Below are 19,326 nucleotides of genomic sequence, written 5' to 3'. Positions count from 1 at the left end.
CTGGAAGCTGTTCTGCTCTCCCCACAACCATGTCGCCCATCGGGTGTGGCCGGTCCCCGGGGGGTCCCCTCGGCTGCTCCCCCTCCCACCGCGGCCGGAAAAACCACACCTAAAAGGGAACGCTGCAGCACCGCGGCATGCGATGCAGCTGGGGGACTGCAACAGCATCGCTAAAAGCCGGAGCTTTTCAAATAGCTGTTTACATGCCACAAGCATTTAAGAAAAGGAAACTGTGAGTTGGATGGTTGTTGGGTCCCCGTTCCTCAGATGCTGTCCTCTCCTGCCCACGTTCACCGCCCTCCCTTCCGCTTGGTAGACATGGAAGGCAAACCTGCCTGCAACCTGAAGGAAATATTCATTGCTTGTAGGCACGGAGCATCTCCGAAGATGCAATTTTTTTTCTCAGGAGTGGGCAAAATAGGCCAAGAAGTTAAAAAAAAATGACCGGGGACCTAGGGGAGAGGCCAGGTGACAGGGATGCAGCCAGGCACAACCCAGCGCGGAAACAGGAGCTGTCGGATGTGAAACGGCTCCGCTGTGCTCCGGGGATGAGACGGACGGTAAGCTGGGACCTGTCCGGGGATACAGGCAGCAAAACAGAGTCAAATCCCATCGTTCAGCAAAATCCTTGAAGTTTGGCCGTTAGATACCACAAACCCAACAGAAGTGAGGGGGGTGGGTGTGGCAGCAGAGATAGGTCTTACCTACCTGGATGTGTGGGGAGAAAACAAGGAGAAAACGAGAAGCTACAGAACTGTGATCCCTCCGTGGATGAAATGTTATTTTAAGTCATAATAAAATAATTGCAAACGGTTTTTGGCTCGCTCTCAGGTTCTGGGGGCTTCTCTGTGTTGTATGATGCAGTTTGTGTGTCGCTTGGTTGTAGTGATTTGTTACAGAACAACGCAGCAGGCTCTGAACCTTGCTCTCCCCTCTTACCTTGCAGTCTCTGTACAAACAAAACCGAGCCAGAGGTGCCAGAAGAGGAGACAGTAAGAATAATCCAGGCAATTACAGACAGGAGCAGAGATAACTGAACTGGCGAGCGGTGGCTTCAGCCACCAGCGGTGGCTTCAGTCGTACAGAAAAGATGCCACGCAGGAAAGCAGCTCCTGAGCCAGGTGCGGTTCCCTGTAGTTTCTGGTCACTCCGTAGTTTCGTCTTCTACAAATCTGCCTTTGAACCCCTGACTCTCGTGACATCCGCCACATCCCAGAGCACATGGTGCCTCCCCTGGGGATTCCCTTTCCCCCCACAACTTGATGTTTGAGGTCCCTTACTTCATGCACTGAGGTACAGCCAGCGATTCATCCACATTGATCTTCCCCAACCTTCGGGATTCGGTAGGCTTTCCTCATAACAGCCTCCGCTAGCTGTGTATTTTTAGGCTGAAGGCATCTTAGTCTATTCAGGCCCTGGATTTCCTCTGCTGGTTTATCTCTCAGCCCCTCAACCTCGTCATGTCTTGCTACAGGAATTTCCTTTTATTCTTACTCCTGCTGTTGCAACTGGGCACCACCAGCATGTGTTTTCGCCCTGCTCTCTTGCCAAACACTGCTCCTCCGCTAATGTCAACAACTTGGTCTTCTGTAACTTGTTCCAGGCATCTTCTCCCCTCCCTAAATCGCATGCATGCCTCTTTGTTGCTGCTTGGATATAAAGCCAGGCCTTCCAATCGTTCCTGCTTTGCTCCTTAGATGTTTCCATTTGTGTGGCAGCACACAGATTTATTTTGTGTTTCCCCAAAGCATCTCTGGTCTGTTAGATGACTCTCTAATGACACCTCTTTCCTCTTCATAATTCAGACAGCACGTGCTGTGAAATGGGTAGGGGCATCCAACACGCCTCAAGAAATGCTTTCATTCACTACCCTCAATGAGAACCGGTTTTTTTTATATTTACATCTTTTGTCCCCGGGCTCAAAGTGCAATCCTAACAGCACCTGCCCTCGCTGCTGTAGAGAGGGTGTTTGTTAGCAGCTGAAGAGGTGCAACATAACCAGCTAGAGGAGGCTAAAATGCTGTGTCCCAGGAGTTTTGTGTAGACCCAAACTTCTAAGACCCTGGGAAAGAAACAAATACTTGGTTATGAGGCCAGAGGAGGGATTGCAGAAGTAACGTTGCCCTCAAAAGCACCATCTAGCAAATCAGGGCAGGATGAGTGCAGCTCCCTTGTAAACAACCTTGTAAAAACAGGAACTTTGAATCCCTTGATAGGGACGTGGCGCGTCTCTTCCCACTGCTTGTCGATGCCGAGGTGTACACATGGCGGGTGAAAGCCCTGGCAGGGACGGAGAAGCCTTCCTCCTCATGGCCACGCGCAGACGCCCGGGAGCGGAGCCGTGGACCACAGAAGGGGCCAGCAGGAGCTCAGGGGAAGTCCTTGAGGCTCACAGCAAGGGTGGCCAAGGGAGCTCCCACATGACATGCAGGGGTCCAGACATCCGAGCTGATGACATCCAAAGCAGAGAATGTCCCTTCCTCTCCCTCCTCCAGCCTTGAAACACCCCAGGCGCAGGACCCAGCAGCCCCAGCCCAAATCCCACCCATGCATCCAGCGCAAACAGAGGAGGAAACCCAAAGATATGCTGGTGAAATATCCCGGGGGATGGAATGGCATCCCTCACAGTTACGAGGTGAAGCCCAAGTCCAAACTTCCAGACCTGATTTCCTGGGAGCAGAGGGGGTGCCTCTATTTGCCGCCCAGCCAGACCTGCGGAAACACTCCCCCACTCTCCGATGAGCAGCAGGTGAGGTGACGCCCCTCTGCATCCCAGACTGAGCCGTGATGGATCGTCCCCAAACCCGCCATATCAGAAGAAAAACAGTCTCTGCCTTCCCTGCATGCTGAAGCACAAGAGCAGTCGTGGTGGCAGGCAGTGCTGGCAAGGAGGCTGTTTCCGAGGATGCGTGCTGAGGCCGAGGTGCGGACTTCCCACGCGGATGTACCTCTGGGGAATCCGTGGTGGGAGTACCGCTTGTGTACCGAGGCCCGGGTACAAACCTCGTGCCAGCAGCTTCCAGTGTCAAACAGCAAAATTTTGCTCCTGCAAGACACAGGTGCGGCTTAGGACCTCGAGCAGGCTGCATCCAAGTAAGAAAAAATTATTTCTGATACATTTCCCCTGGCCAGAGATGAGCTTTGCTCTGCTTCCAAATGTCATTTTTAGACCAGAAAGCCAGCAAGAAGCTACAGTACAGCAGCAGGGTATATGTACCATCGGTGGATCCAGTCAAAATTTAGCAGGGATTTCAATTTAGTTTTCGTTCCCCTGCAGAGCTATGAACACGCAAATGCATTATAGCGGGTGACGACATTACTACGTGGCTCAGTGCAACGGCTGCTGGCCAACCTTTCGGGGGACCCCCGCTCCGTGATAGCCTGGTCTTTGCCCAGCTCCTCCCTGGCCCAGCAGCAAACTCATCCACTAAGATAAATCATTGGCAAGCTGACCTGGCACGGGGAGAGGCTCAGCATGGGAGCCCGAGCAGCAAATACGCATGAGAGAGCAACTGCCCCTTTCCAGGCTGGTGGGCCGCTAGACGAGTCCCATCACGTCTATGCCCTGGGTATTTGCAGATTTGCCCATCTCCGTAGACTCAGCTTTCCCTTGGGGTCGGGCAGGAGCTGGCCGGACAGGGGTGTGCCGTACCTGCAGGCAGCTTCGGCGAGTCTCTGCTGCCGCACCTCGCTGTAGAGCTGGCAAGGACAGAGTGCAGCACCTCTTCGCCACCGAAAATGCGCCATTCCTAGCATGGACACAAAGCTTGGCCTGGACCTTCTCTCATGTCTTTTTCTTTTTTTTTTGGTCTCTGCAGGGTGGAAGTGGCTCCAGCGCAAGCCACCCCGGCGCCAAGGTGTCCCTTGCAGCATTGCAACAGCAGCGAAGAGAGTTCAGAAAATCTTAAACTGAATTAATAAAAACAAGTGAAACGCTATAAATCTAACGCGTGGTATTTCTGTCCTACAGCTGCAAGGTAGAGGTATAAAGATAGAATTTAGCTGAGAAAGCTGGTTATGGCACTCTGGAAGTGTTCAAAAAATGTGTGGACGTGGCACTTGGGGACATGGTTTAGGGAACATGGTGGCCCTGGATTAATGGTTGGACTTGATGATCTTGAAGGTCCTTTCCAACCTAGTGATCTGCGATTCTGTGATTCTATTTCGGCTCGTTAACTTTTGCTGGAGTTTCTCTCCCTGGAGATTACATGGGAGTGGGCGTTTTACTGAGCATTTGCCCACGTGCCTCTGCAAAATTGCTTAACCCACTCACGTTTGTCTGTACTCAGGGATGGGCCAACCTCTGTATTTTCCCCACCCAGCCTTCCCCCCAACCCCAAATGAGAGTCAAGGCTTTCAAGTCTGCTTTCAGTCCAGAAGCCGCTTTATTGCAATAAGTGCAAGGAAAACCACAGAGTCCCTTGGTGTTTCTCAGGGCAAAAGCTTCTCTTTCCTACCCTGGCTCTGAATTTTTGAGGTGCTGGCTGGCATCAAGGTTTTCTAGAAATAAAGGTGCCACGTACACCATAACCCCAATTCAGCAAAATGGTGAAGAGACCCGTATGTGGAAAACACTACTTTGTATTGCCTAACTTTTGCATAACTCGCCTTCCCCCCGAAAAGCCTGTTGTTATTTAAGAAGGCTGGAGGTTGCATCAGTGTCTGCAGAACTTCTGCTTGGTAATTCTAGATGTGTGAAATAGAGACACTGAACACCACTTACTTTCTTCAGCTCCACTTTTCTCTCATTTGGTGGGTTTTGTCCTTTAATCCTCTCAGAATGCTTGCCTCCTCTGCATTAAGAGTAATCTGAGTGTTGCCTTTAAAAGTTGGCCGTGGCAACAAGACGAAGTTAACCCTCTGGTTCCCCTCGCAATAGCTCTCATGTGCTGTGGAGGAATTAGTTACTGAGGGGCTAGAAACGAAACCCAAGTTCCCATCTGTCCTAGCCCACATGAACATGGCCTTTCAATAGCTGCTGGAAAAGCTTTAAGTTTCTTATAGAACTTTCCCAAAAAAGCTAAATTATTCCTGAAAACAGGAAATTGGCTTGAATACAAAAGCCTATAGAGAGAAATCATACTGAAACTCCTGTCTGTAAGGCCAAATTACTGTTGAAACATGCTGGCATAATTGCCCTGAGGGTTTAGAAAAAGTCAGGTTGAATAATATGGACAATATTTAAGAATCATGGAAGGGCATCTTCAGATTCCTGTAGTTTCAAGTCATTAAAAACTTGCCTAGTTCTCCAGAATCAAGGGCCACAGTTTATAACAAGTCTATTACTTAACAGATTTATTTTGCCAGCTGGGACCCTAAAGGGAGTGAAAAACCTTTTTAGCAGTCAGACCCCATATTTCTGAGCTACAGGATGCAAAGTCCTTCAGAGAATCTGGCTCTGTAATTATAATATACCCTAGCACGGGGAAGACCTTCTCGACTATTAAATTACTGGAGCATAACGAAGCAATGAATAATCCCAGAATACATGCCTTGTTGTGATCATCCCATATTATATTTCCGCCTCCTTTTGAAAAGCCCAATTCAGCGGGTAACTTATTTAAGTTCCTTCTGCCCGACAGCCAACCTCGTCAGAGCAGCCCAGGCACAGAGGAGGTGAGCAGAAAGAAACAGAAGCAAATTGGTGTAGCAAAGGGCACCTTGCAACTCAAAGCATGATGCTTATGTACCTTGGAAGACTCTGCTAGGTAAGAGTTTTTTGCTGCATGGCATTAATTCCCCAAATTGCGTTGGATCAAGCGTATCATTGTACGCATGGGTTTTAGGGTCATTTTGGCTCCTGGTGGTTAAGAGCTCCTTCCAGGACATAGCGCCTTACACTCAAGCACCCACTTTCCAAGTGAAAGCCACCCCAGGAGATGTGGGTTTTGCTCTGAGAAGCACCTTTAGGGGCCAGGAGGATCCCAGGCCCATGTTTAGACACCTGAACTGAGCCCACAACGTGACCAGGTGGGTGATGATGTGCCCCAGACAGTACCAATGAGCTCCCTGCGTTAAGAGTTGTATGGGAGCAGTCGGAAGCCATCTGGTCACATATCAGAACAAACTGCACGTTATCATTGGCATTATCGTCGCCCAAATGAAGGATTCTCTCTGTTTCTCATGCCTTCTCTCAGCATGGGAAACATCAGGATTTCTAACATCTCACCCTGAAAAAGGATGCTGCTTCCAAGTCAGCCACTTAAGTGTACCCTGTGGCCTCTCCCTCCCGGGCCTGCCTCTGGCATCGCTAGCTTATGGGAGCAACGCAAGTGACTTGTTGGAGTATCATCAGGGCTGGCATCCAGGGGACTGGCTCACTTCCAGTTTCTTCCTCTGTAAAGATGAACTAACGGTGAAGCCTGGAGAGGCAGCAGCTCTCCGCAGGAGCTGGGGCATGACTGCCCGTAATTCATATTACTTCCCAGCAGGGACATGGCTGGAGAAAGGTTGAGGAGGCTGAAGGATGCTTACGGTATAATTTGCCATTGCTAGTCCCACCATAGATGTCCCTCCACCTTATGTTGCACAAGGCTCTTGCCCCAAGTCCAGCAGTATCTTCAAGCAAGCACTCCCTGTAGCACTGCTGCCTGTCGGCTAAGCAAGCCCCTGTGCTGCTTCTGGAAAGAAAGGTGGAGGAAGCTGGGACACTCTGAGAGTAAGAAAAATGTATGTTTAGGTACAGATAGGTTTGGTGACATAAGTAATAGAAACATTACAGTATACAGATACCATGGCTGTTGCAACTGAAAACAGGCATTTTAAAATCAGATGTGGTCATACACTCTCCAGCAAATCTCAGTACTTCTCCAGTGTAGGCAGCAGTGCCACTTATTTGCTAATACGTATACTTAATCTGCCAGCGTTTACTGATACAGTAATTACACAGCTAGAAGAGATCCCCTGTTACTTGCTTTTATTTCATGGGAAGGATCCCTCAAAAAAACTACAAAGGGTATAAAAGAATGAAGGATGAAATTCTTCTTGTGCAACGGGAGTAGCTTGAAGGCCGACCTTTGACCGCAGTGGGGATTGCTGCCACCCTGCTAACCAGGGAAAGGAGCTCCCTCAGGGGGAAACTAACAGGGTAGAAGGCAGAAAGGGAAAAGGGAATCACCAAACATCCTTTTCTGTCTTTTCAGACCTGAGACCAAACGTGGGTTTTAAAGGCCCCCACCTGTGCAACAGTGAACTCTTGCTTTTGCTAAAAGGGCTAGTAAAGAGCCATCAAGCACAACACAGAGGTGCAGCGGCCCCAGCTGGAAGGGAAAACTCCTAGGCTATCTAGCCCTTAACCCCGCCATGGCCACAAAAGCTGCCGGCTCTAAGAAATACCTCCAGCTGCTCCTTTTTCAGGTCACTCTTCTGGGGCCTGTCTTCTGCGGGAACGTGTTGGTCTGGCCAACGGAAGGCAGCCACTGGCTGAACGTGAAGATAGTTACAGAGGAACTCGTCCGCCGCGGGCACAGCGTTACGGTCCTGGCATCCAACGCCTCCCTCTTCATTAAACCCAGGGCTGAGGCTGCGGAGAAGTTTGAGGTCTATAATGTGCCCTTCCAGAAAGACACTGTTGAGAATCTGATCGAGGATGTAGTGGCACTGTGGCTGAACAACAGGCCAACCACCTTGACCTTCTGGCAGTTTTACAAGGAACTGGGAAGGCTGTCCAAAAACTGGCACCAGATGAACAGGCTCATGTGCGACGCAGTGCTAACCAACCGAGAGCTGATGGCCCACCTGCAGGGGTCTAGCTATGACCTGCTGCTGTCAGACCCGGTGACCCTCTGCGGGGACCTCCTGGCTCTCAAGCTGGCCATCCCCTTCATCTACTCGCTGCGCTTCTCCCCGGCCTCCACCGTTGAGAGGCACTGCGGCAAGATCCCTGCCCCACCCTCTTATGCGCCCGCAGCCTTGTCCGAGCTCACTGACTGCATGTCCTTCGGCGAGAGAATAAAAAACATCGTGTCTTACCACCTGCAAGACTACATTTTCCAGAGCTACTGGGGAGAATGGGATATCTACTACAGCAAGGTCTTAGGTAAGCCTTCTGCTACATCACTTCTCATTACACAGCCTCCCGCCGTACGACCTGCAGAGCCAGGAACCTGGCAGGGTCGCAAAGTCAAGGTCTGAGAGAGGTCAGCAAGAAGTTTGTCATTATGCCCCTGTGTGGAAAAGGGAATGAGCCACCAGGGCCCACCAGCTGCACCCACTCCCCTGTCAGGGTGCTGTGCTGCTATGCCATTGCATTGAGACAGGGATCAGTGGTCGTCCCAATCGGTGGATTTGACTTTTGCCATAATTATTTTTAATGTGGAGGTCGAAACAACATCCACACCAAATAGGGCCCTTAGCAAGGGAGCTCAGCTTACACGTTTCCCCCTCCAATGGCTGCTTGCACAGAAAGCAGCAGGAACAGAGCTGTTTTCCTAATCCAGAGTATGGTAACAAGGAGCGGGGGGCTGGTGAATGATGAGCCAACCCTGCCATCCTCAGTAGGAATACTGAAATGCATTGCGGCTTTGTAGTACAGACGTCACTTCTGTCACTGGTCACATAAAACCAATCTCCTCTGCACAAAACAACTTTTATTTAAAACATACCCTCCATCCACGAGTGAAAGCAACAGGTCTTTCTCTGAAGGCTTTTATTCTGGACTGTTTTGAGTGAATGTATAGAAAAATGTGTTTATTTCAGTATTAATCACATGTGATCAACATGCCATTTTTACGAACCTCACACTGAGCTCATGAAAAACAGCACTTGCAAATCTCTCAGGTTTCAATTACCTGCAAATACCTGCAGGCTGCAGGACTGCACAAGTACACCAAACTGTTCTCATGTGCACAGCAGATGAAATATCTCAGCTTGGCTTCTCACAACCCAACTGCTTCCATCACCCTCATTTTCATCCTGGAATGGATGCTCTAAGCAGCACAGAAGCTGTAGCAAAAGTCTCGCACAACAACATTAGGAAAACATTGCATAACAGAGCTGGGCAGAAGTGCAGTAATCATGATTTTTAGTGCAGTGAAGAGGACTTACATTATTTCTTAATCGGACAGCAAAAGAGTCACCATAAATAAAACTGTTTAACAGATTTTCTGGTTCAAATTGTAGTGCATAATTGGCACTTAGTGGCAGGCAGGACAGCCCACACCATCACCTACCGGCTCTGGCCTCCTGCGATGCATGCTCTGGAAAAGGCAAGTTCATGTGAGGACAGTCTGATGCCGGAGTCACTTGCCGTGTAGTTTCACCCACTTCGAGATGCAACTTTTTAGCTGCAGCCCTGGAACACCACTGTAAGTGCACTGTAAATGGACGCTCAGGGTCTTTATAGAGCAAAAGGGTGCCCACACGGTGGGTGAACACCTTCGCTGCACACCCAGCTGTGTTTCAAAAAGCCAGAAGAATGAAAAGGTCACCTCTTCTACCAAACAAATAACATAGAGACTGCAGTTAGACAGGCAGGAGGGCCAGGATGACCAACAGGGCACAGCCCTCGCTGACTGAGCCCCCAGGGCTGACAGCTGTCCCCACTGCTCCAGGGGAAACACATTTTCCAGCTTCAGCAAGCTACGTACCACCAGGTGGTGCCAGCTGGCCCCAGTCCCCTTTTTCCCCGGAAAACACGACATTATCCAGGACAGGATTTCATGCCAGCGACCTTGTCTTCCTGCCCTCTGGAGAAAGGCAGTGTCACACATGCCCAGCCCGGCTTGGGAGCACTGCTGCTGCCGGTGAAGGAAGGCCACAGGATCTTTGCCATGCAGGGCAGGCTATGGCTGGGAAGAAGGTGGCAATGCTGTGGCTGCTGGCTGTGTTGGGCTTGGGGTCCGGGGGGAAGGTGTTGGTCTGGCCGGCTGACAACAGCCACTGGCTGAACATGGAGTACATACTCCAGGAGCTTGTGGTCCGGGGCCATGAAGTGACTGTGCTGCTGCCTTCATGCTTCCTCATTCTCAACCTCACACAGCCCTCACCTTTCCAGTTTGAGGTGGTTGAGGTGCCGATCACCAAAAAGGAGATGGCTACCTTACTGGAAGAAGCTTTCTATTTTTGGTTTTACCAGGAGAGAGTGCTACCTATCTGGGAAAGTCTTTACAAAATAGCTCAACTGGTGTACAAGGTGGAGAACACGACCAAAATAATTTGTGATGAAGTCCTGAAGAATGAGGGGCTGCTGGAGAGACTGAGGGCATCCACCTTCGATGTCCTCTTGGCAGACCCACTGGCACCCAGTGGGGAGCTGTTTGCTGAGAAGCTGGGTATCCCCTTCGTGTACTCTCTCTGGTTCTCCATAGGCAACACAGTAGAGCGGCTCTGTGGGACACTCCCAGCACCTCCTTCCTACATACCAGCCATCATAAGCTGCCTAACACATAGGATGTCCTTCCTGGAAAGACTAAAAAATATCTTCATTTACACTATGCTGGGTATTGTGTTTCATCACCTTTTCTGGGGAAGCTGGGATCAATACTACAGTGATGTTTTAGGTAAGGCTGCTTTTACTTCCTGAAATTACATCTGCTGTACACACAAGAGTAAATACCCAGAGCTTAGAGGTTAAGGCACAAATTAGGAGCAAGACAGCCCTGAACTCACTCTCCTTCCTCCAAAATTCCTGTGTCAAGTCATACAACCCAGGAAAGTACAAACGTTACCTGTTAATCCTGACCTGCTACACTAGTACAGTTAAGTCTGTACAGGTACTTCTAGGATAGGTAAAACAGTGCTAAAGCCACCTGAAACCCAGCTCATCAGTCATTCATAGATGAATCATGATAAACACTAAGAACAGCAAAATAATACTATACACCCACCAAATACTAGTAAATTAAACCTTCTGAAGTAGAAATATAAAAAGGTTTTGGAAAGCTATACAATAATACTACCTTTTTTCCTCTAGCACCCTTCTTGCTTGCTAGTTTAGCTCAAAATGAGCAATAATGGCCTCCTTGGGTCTTTTAAAGGCTTGGGAGAGCAGCTGAGTCCCAATCTGCAGTGATAAAAGGTCCTCAGCAGAGACAGGGTTCTTTGCTTTTCTGACAGTGTCTAAAAGAAAATTTATAAGATAGTTGTATTTATTTACATTTTTTCTTTTCTAAATAATAGTTGCATAATTATGATAAGTCATTATTGTAATGCTTAAAAGTAAACAGGGCAAACATACATGCATTTTTGGTGGGCAGATAACATGGATATTATTTCAATACAACACACTAAATGTTTTTATTTTTATTTCACTAGTAGGGTATCATTCTGCTAAGAGAGCTAAGTTGTTAAGATCTTCTACTATTAAGAGTACCTAACTGTGTGTTTACCTGTGTTCCTTATCATGTTTGACGGAGACTAGAAAACCTTGTGCTGGCAGAAGCATGGTTTGCTGATCTGCTGTTGTGTAAGCCTCAGATCTGCTTGGATCTTGTGTTGTCTTTTTTATTGTTAAATGTGGGGTTTAGCATTTAAGGCTCCACGTGCAATACCTGTTCTGTTAGCTGTGTTAGCTTAGCTGTTCTCTACCTTGACTGTGATATGCTTTGATCTGGAGTGTATCCAATGTATCCAGTTCTGAAGATGTGAAAGGAAGGGGCAAGCATCTCACAGAAATGGGGCAATGTCCCAGCTCCCGCAGTGTATGCATGCACCTTCTCTTTCTCCTTGGAAAATCTTCTTCAGGGTTCTTATTATTCTAGCTGCTTTTCTAGAGCTACCTAAAGGCTTTTTCAAGGGATGAGGTTGAAGCATGATGAAAGACTGCTTGCTCCACTGTCAGTCTAGTGAGGGAAGCTCATGTGGTGGTCCTGAGCTCCAGGAAGAGTGCTCAGGCCCTGTTTAGACTCAGTCTGAGCCTCGTTTGCCTTCTGCTCAGGAGAGAGCAGCTGCCTGTTCTTTCCCTGAACACCAGGCATCTCCACTAGATCTGCAGGATACAGTCAAGAGGAGAAGTCAGGTCTCTTGTCTTGGCAGTATCTGTCCTGGACTATCATATGGATACACTGATGCCAGTTTGCAGCACCTTCCCAAGAGAAGGCAAGAAGCAGCAAGGTGAGCAAAACCTGTGCTCCTCACCTCCTCCTGTTTCTCTCCTGGGGTGGTCTGATGCTGGAGTTATCTCTACCAGGACTGTGTCCTTCCAGTGGCAGTGCTGTGTGTCCACAGGATCTGGTTATAGAGAGAACAGAAGTCGAGCACCCTGTGGGCTAGTTGTGAATCACTGCAGGACATTTTGCACGTAGTAAATCAGGACATAAAAATTGTAATCAGCTTTAGGTTGGTTCTTACAGGGCAAAGAAGCAAATCTAGGCTGTAGTCAAGTGATGAGTTGGGGTTCATCTTGTAGCTGTCAAGAAAGTCCCATGGGCTGCTCATCTGCTTTCCCTAGCCCAAGCTCCTTGGTACAGGAATGTGTATCTTTACCTTGAAGATCTGGTATGAAGGTATACTGATTTTGGCTGGAATAGAATGAATTTTCTTCATAGCAGCTTGCATGGGGCTGTATTTTGGATTGATGATGAAAACAGTGTTGGTAATACAAGGATGCTTTAGTTATTGCTAAGCAGTGCTTACACAGCATCAAGGGTTTTTCTGCTTCTCACACTGCTCCTCCCAGCGAGGAGGCTGGGGGGTGTGCAAGAAGTTGGGAGGGGACAAAGCTGGGACAGTTGACCCCAACTGACCAAAGGGATATCCCATACCATATGACATCATGCTCAGCAAAAACAGCTGGAGGCAGGGAGCACGTTTGCCAGGGCTGCTGTTGCTCAAGGACTGCTGGGCTGGTGGTGAGCACTTGTTCTTTTTGCAATGCTTGTTTTCCTTGGTTTTATTTTTGATTTTTGCTTATTAAGCTGTCTCTATCTCAATCCACGAGTTTTCTATCTTTTGCCCTCTTTTCCCCTCCTACTGTGGGGGAGTGAGATGCTCTGTGGTGCTTAGCTGCCTACCAAGATTAAACAACAATACAGGGAAAGGACTTCTGGCCCTCACGTGCTGCAAAAATGCACTTGCTGGTGAGCAGAAACAGGAGTTGCCGTCATTCCAGTATCAGCTGTGGCTCTGCAGGAGATTCCAGAACAGGATTTACTGCTTGCCCAGTCCTCCCATGGGTGTTGTTTCATGTTCTGACATGTCCTACTGCCAAGTTTGGCACCAAGTGGATCTCATTTTTATTGGCTGGCTCTAAGGTGTTTGCACACTGGTGCAGTGAACTGCTTCCAGCTCGGTCAGATCGAAGTTGTACATGGACTGCTGACATGATGGGGCTGAGGTTCTCCTGGCTGCTCTGGGCCTACACATGCTGCTGGAGCGCTGGCTTTTGTGGGAAGGTGGTGGTCTGGCCCACTGATGCAAGTCACTGGATCAATGTAAAAGTGCTGCTGGAAGAGCTCGTTCTCCGAGGTCATGAAGTGACTGTGCTGGTGTCCTCAAGCAATCTGCTCATTGACTACTGAGACACCTCCTCCCCCTTCACCTTTGAGGTCCTGCAAGTTCCCTTTACCCAGAAGACCCTGAATGCTGTCATAGAAGACTTCCTCAATTTCTGGATGAATGAGGTCTCTAATCTCTACCCCTGGGAGATCATGTGGAAGATGAAAGAGGACCTGGAGGTCTTTACCAATATTTCAAAGCAGACCTGTGACACCTTGGTGATGAACCCTCAGCTGATAGCAAAGTTGCGGCAGGCTAAGTTTGATGTTCTGCTTGCTGACCCCCTGTCTGTAGGCGGGGAGCTCGTAGCAGAAATCCTAGCAATCCCTTTTGTCTACAGCATCCGCTTCTCTGATGGGAATGTGATGGAGCGGCTGTGCGGTGGGCTCCCGTCCCCACCTTCTTATGTGCCTGCTAGCACAAAGAGGCTGACAGATCAGATGTCCTTTGTGGAAAGACTACAGAACTTCGTCTTTTACTTTCACACAGATTTATTTTTCTTGAAGTTCTGGCGAGATGAATGGGATGGGTACTACAGTAATGTCTTAGGTAAGGCAGCTGTTGAGTGGTTTATCCTCTTGCATCGGTTGTGCCTTTTCAGTGTTTTGGGAGCTCAATGCTGTTGTCTCAAAATACTCTCTCTCAGTGGCCAGCAGAAATGGTAATCCTGCTTTGGCCATGTGGAGACTGTGATTTCCCTTTTAGGTCTGGTCTAGTCTACCAGTGCAGTTTTGCTCTAGTTCCTCCTGAGGATCTTTAGAGCACATAGTTCTAATTTTTGTCCATGATATACTGCTGGTGAGCTCTTGCAGTGAGATGTATGCCCGTTTTAATGCTTTCGAAGGACAGTTGTTGCTTCTTCATCTTGATGATAGGCACTTATACAATTAAGATGGTAGTAGATTAGATAAAGACTAGAGGGCAAAATCATTCCTTAACTAAGCTTAAGGCACTGGAGACAGCTCCACTGACAACATAGGGATGGAGTTAACCTTCTTTTAACTAGGAACACTGGCTGTCTCTAGACTACTGCAGAGCACAAAAGCACCCTTCATTCACACTGCATGCACTGTCTGGAGGAATCATCTTGCAAGCCTGCATAGCACAGGATGCTAAGCTTAAGTTCATATTCTCCAGCAATAAATGCTAAGAACTGTCACTTTTCCCTTTCATCCACCATTCAGAGTTTGAAATAGCCTCCTTAAACTACATACATACCTGAAATTTTTGTTCCAACCTAGTGCAACTCAGGCTTGATTCAAAGTCTACTAAATAAACCTTTTAGTTCAATGGACTTTGAACCTTGTACAGAATATCTGTGTTTCAGCAGATAATGAGTGAACAGCAAACACAAGGGCACCTATTCTGTTGCCCTCCAATCTCTTTCTGCGCTTCCCACGAACACCTCTGTGCTCTGTGAATTAGTCCCTTTTCCCTGGATTGATTTTTTTTTAATACCACATACGACTTAATTACACTTTTATATCATTCTACTTGCAATGCAAGCCTAATTTTCACTCCAGTAACTTTGTAACTGACCATTGCTCTTTACTTAAAATAAATAAAAAAAAATACTGGTGTAAATCGTAACGCTGATCAAGTAGTATAAGAAGATGACCTACAGGTAATTTTTATCTTGATACTTATTTTGCTTGGTTCCTGCTTGCATTAGGCTGGCTTTGGACAATCATTTACCAACACTTCTAATCCTTTTACTCCCCAGTTCCATTTTGTGGGGAAAATACTGCAAAGACAACTTGCAACATGTACCTGAGAATATATATTTTTTGAAATGGGAAGCTATAAACAGTTTTACCCTTTGGATTTTTTTCTATAGATGCATTTCTAGAGATATTGGATTTTGCATGAAATGACATTCAAAGCATCTCTGGATTTGATCAGATTTTCCCAATACATGTCAGAAGGAGCTGACCCAGTCCCCAAGAGAACTAGGGATGGCTGTACCTATCTTTTATTGTAGTCTGAGCAGCCACTGAGAGAGTCACCGTTTGAAAAATGCCACAGAACTTTGTTTAAAAACCTTCCTCCTCCCTGACTGGTGATCATCACTTTGTGATTAATTTATTTTTTATTTGGAACTAAATTTTCTGTGATTGTTCCCCAAAGTGTGTTTTTATTACACGCACAGGTAATGAAGTCTTTCAGCAGTATAAGAATTGCACTTCTATATCACAGAAACTAAATGCTTCCCACTTACTCTTGTAGCACTCCAAATTAATCCTGGAGGTTCAAAATCCTTTTAAAAGATCACATTGCCTTGTTTCTGGCAACCTGCAAAGGCTGAACACAGGACAGGGCAAGAAATAGGTCTGGATTTATCCATGTTTTCATTTCATGCGTGACTTGATAAACTACACTGACTGGGAGTGCCAAAAGACAAAGGTAAGTGTCCTATTTTGCAGCCTACAGCAAACAAGACCACTTCTGCGTGTGTTGTAAACTCCTTGTACCTTGTCCATAGGAAAGCCCACAACCCTGTGTGAGACAATGGGGAAGGCAGAGATATGGTTAATCAGAACATATTGGGATTTTGAATTTCCACGCCCTTTTCTGCCCAACTTTGAGTTCGTTGGAGGACTTCATTGCCAGCCTGCAAAGCCATTACCAAAGGTATCCCAACTTTGTTCTGCCGTTGGTTGGTTGCTTGCCCAGCAGAAAAAAACCCGTTTCTCTTCCTGATGAACAGTGCAAGCCATGTCCTGAGAAAGCTCATTCTTAAAGAAGATACTCTGCTGCTGGTGGAGAGCATAGAGCTGTTCAGCAATCTGTCTGTATATGTGCAAATGGAAGGCTGGGTTTACAGCCTGCTGTCTGAAAGGAGGACAGCTGAGGTCAGCAGGAGGGAATACAGTGTTTGTTTTAGGAAAAACAGGTGCCACATCAGAGTAAAGTGTAAGATTTAATTCTAAGATACAGACTTGCAGCCCATGATAACATTGAAATACCTGATGCAAAAAGGCACTGTGACGGGACAAATTCTTTCGACAAAATGGAGTCAAGACTTGCAGAAAGAGACGAGTGCTAATCACTTTTTCTATGGGTGCTTAGTTTACGACATCTTAAAGGAAGTAAAATACTCAGCATCTCCAGCCTATGCTCTGCCATGACTGGCAATATTCAGGTGGAATTTGAAACTTCCAGATACTGATAACAACACTACGACAAGCTCTGGTCTAGGTTATCACTCCTGTTGGAGCCTTAGAGGAGGTAGGGTATTTTCAGTGCAAGTCATCTACTAAAAGAAACCTTCTAACTCTCTTCCCACTCTGCTGTAGCAGGGGTTGAGTTGGAGGAAATGGATAACCATTCTCTTTTGGACGCTATTGCTCCATTTCACATGACACTAACTAAAAAAAGGAACAGGAAGACCTATTGGTCTCGTTTGTAGAAAATCTGTTTAGCAACGTGTGCTGTATTGCAAGAAATAGGGAACTGGCTGGCTAACAAAGTGACAGCAGTGACTCAATGAATGTCTGATCAGGATGCTGAAAAACCCTGTCAGTTTTCAGCTCTGACCCTTACTGCAGAGCTATGAAATGCAACATACTTGTTCCAGGAAAATCCAGAACCATGACTGACTATGTTAGGGAAGGTATCAACAGGGTATGGCCCTCTCACGCCAGTGCCAGGATCCTTTCCTGCTGCTTGGGCTCTGAAAGAAATGTGTCCTGAAACTGCTTGACTTGCTTTCAAAAAGACAAAGCTTCTGTCACCTGTCTCAACTTGTCCTGCTCCTTCTTGGGGAAAAACCGTTTTGCACAGGGCCAGGTCTATCTTTATAATGCCCTTCTGTCAGCAGAGGTGCTCATACACCATGATCATCTCCCTAACAAGCTAAAAAGGTTACGCTTTCTTCACAAAAATCTGTGTAATCTGCAGTGCATAATTGTTCTTAATATGTTTTCTGCCTCTCCTAGGAAATGGAAGAATTTGTTCTGAGTTCAGGGGAACATGGCATTGTGGTATTCTCTCTCGGGTCAATGGTCTACAACTTAACTGATGAAAAGAGTAATGTGATTGCCAGAGCCCTCAGCCAGCTTCCACAAAAGGTGAATTTCCTTTTCAGTCTAAACCAACTTGCTTTGTTTTTTTGTCACTCCTGTTGCCCTCAGCGAGCCTTTTACATTTGGACTGGGTGGGGTTTTAACTGCATCTCTGCTGGATGTGCCACAGCCAGGAAGCTGGGCTCTGCAGAGAGGTGCTGAGTGACCTCACGGGGAGTTCTGGCATTTCCCCTTCTCTGAACCAAGCGATACGGAGGTGTCCATAGGCCAAAATATAAAAATCACTCTTATGCCATTTTTACAATAAGCACATAATAACTAATCAAAGAGCTAAACTGAAGCCAAAGCTATTTGAATTATTGGGAAAAGGTACATGGATTTGAGATAAAGCCCTACATTACATGTAATAATACAGAAGGGCACGTCACATGCACTATGGTTATCTTATTCTTCCTTTGTTCAAGGTCCTCTGGCGGTACAAAGGAAAAAAACCGGAAACTCTGGGCTCTAACACCAGGATTTATGACTGGATACCCCAAAATGATCTGCTTGGTGAGACTGATTCTATCTGGGATGCACTGCACCCTTAGAAAAACTGTCGCCTTTTTTGTTTTTCCACTAAAATGGCTTATTCAGGCAAAAGAACCACATAATACTTGTGGCTACAATTTCGCAGCTTAAGCAGCAGGTTTGCTCTTGGAGCTTTAATTTCCTAGCCTGCTTTTAAGGGGAGTGGCTGTACAAGAACCATGGCAGATACAGACAGGCTGTGAAGGAAGTAGGGAGCAGTGGCTCAAGAAGGCAGAAACTTGAGCTTAGCTGTAAAGATGGATCTCTGAAGCAAAAGCCTCTATCTTACAGATCTCAGTGGCAATTGTCTGGAAGGGCTAAGAACCGCCTGTAGGCAGGAGTAAATATCAAAGCAAACATGTACTCTGGAGCTGCATTTAGCCTCTGGAATTAATGTCCAGAGCTTTCTTCAAAATGCTTGACCTAAGCAAGGCTGCAGCAGGGGGTTGTTGTGAACCTGATACCATGTAAAAACTAGAACTGCACAACAGCAGAAGGGCTGAAGTAACTCTGGGGTAGTCTAGAGGAATATGCTGATTCACACATTGCATCAAAATAGATATGAATGTGTAAAAGCTAAGTGTGCAAGCTCTGATGCTGATCCAGAGATCAGGGCTGTTCCTTTCTCTAGCAGTGCATTTGCCCGGCTAGTTTGCAGTGCTCACCTCCCAGTGAACGCAGTCTGCCACAGCTACTGTTACATGTGCCTCTCCTTCCCTGTTCCAGGCCATCCCTTGACAAAGGCCTTTATTACTCACGGGGGGACAAATGGGATCTATGAAGCTATCTACCATGGGATCCCGATGGTTGGGATTCCCATGTTTGCCGACCAGCACGACAACATTGCTCACATGAGGGCAAAGGGAGCTGCAGTTGAGCTGGATTTCAGCACGCTGAAGACTCAGGACCTAGTTGATGCACTGAATACAGTCATTAACAATTCCACGTGAGTTTTGTTCTTGCCTTATAGTGGGATGAAGTTACTAAAATCTTGGGCTGCCAATGTGAGAAATTCTGCTGGCTCTTCTGGGAACCAAAAATACCGAGTTGCTGGAGTTTGGGTTTCAGATGAAAACCATCTTTCATTTCTGAGAATCAGCATTTCTCAGAAAGGAGAGATGACTAATTTGCTTTTCCTTATACTGCACTTTATGAGCCCTTTGAGAAAAAGAGTTCTTGGAAAGCCCAGAGCAGCTCCTGAGACAGTTTTCTGCTCTCTCTCTTCCTTCTTCTCTGCTAGTATAAATCTTCTGGAAGGTCTGGGTGACAATTCTAGTTTTGTTATGTCTACTCTGTC

General features: G+C 47.1%; 1 protein-coding gene across 2 annotated transcripts in view; it reads left to right on the top strand.

Moving 5' to 3' along the window:
• The first annotated feature begins 7,302 nt into the window (after positions 1–7,302).
• Positions 7,303–19,326, top strand: part of LOC104618802 (UDP-glucuronosyltransferase 2A2-like) — a 13,289-nt gene continuing 1,265 nt past the window's right edge. The window contains exons 1-5 of one of the 2 annotated variants that reach the window (XM_010284498.1): positions 7,303–8,038; positions 15,917–16,065; positions 17,373–17,504; positions 17,924–18,011; positions 18,756–18,975. In XM_010284498.1, the coding sequence (XP_010282800.1) occupies positions 7,303–8,038; positions 15,917–16,065; positions 17,373–17,504; positions 17,924–18,011; positions 18,756–18,975 (1,325 nt within the window). Of the gene's footprint in view, positions 8,039–9,784; positions 10,500–15,916; positions 16,066–17,372; positions 17,505–17,923; positions 18,012–18,755; positions 18,976–19,326 lie in introns of those variants that run through there. The other variant, XM_010284499.1, reaches the window with a different exon arrangement.

This window comes from Phaethon lepturus, unplaced genomic scaffold (genome assembly GCF_000687285.1).
Source record: "Phaethon lepturus isolate BGI_N335 unplaced genomic scaffold, ASM68728v1 scaffold13203, whole genome shotgun sequence".
Classification (NCBI taxonomy): Eukaryota; Metazoa; Chordata; class Aves; order Phaethontiformes; family Phaethontidae; genus Phaethon; species Phaethon lepturus.
This window is presented reverse-complemented; position numbering and strand designations above follow the sequence as displayed.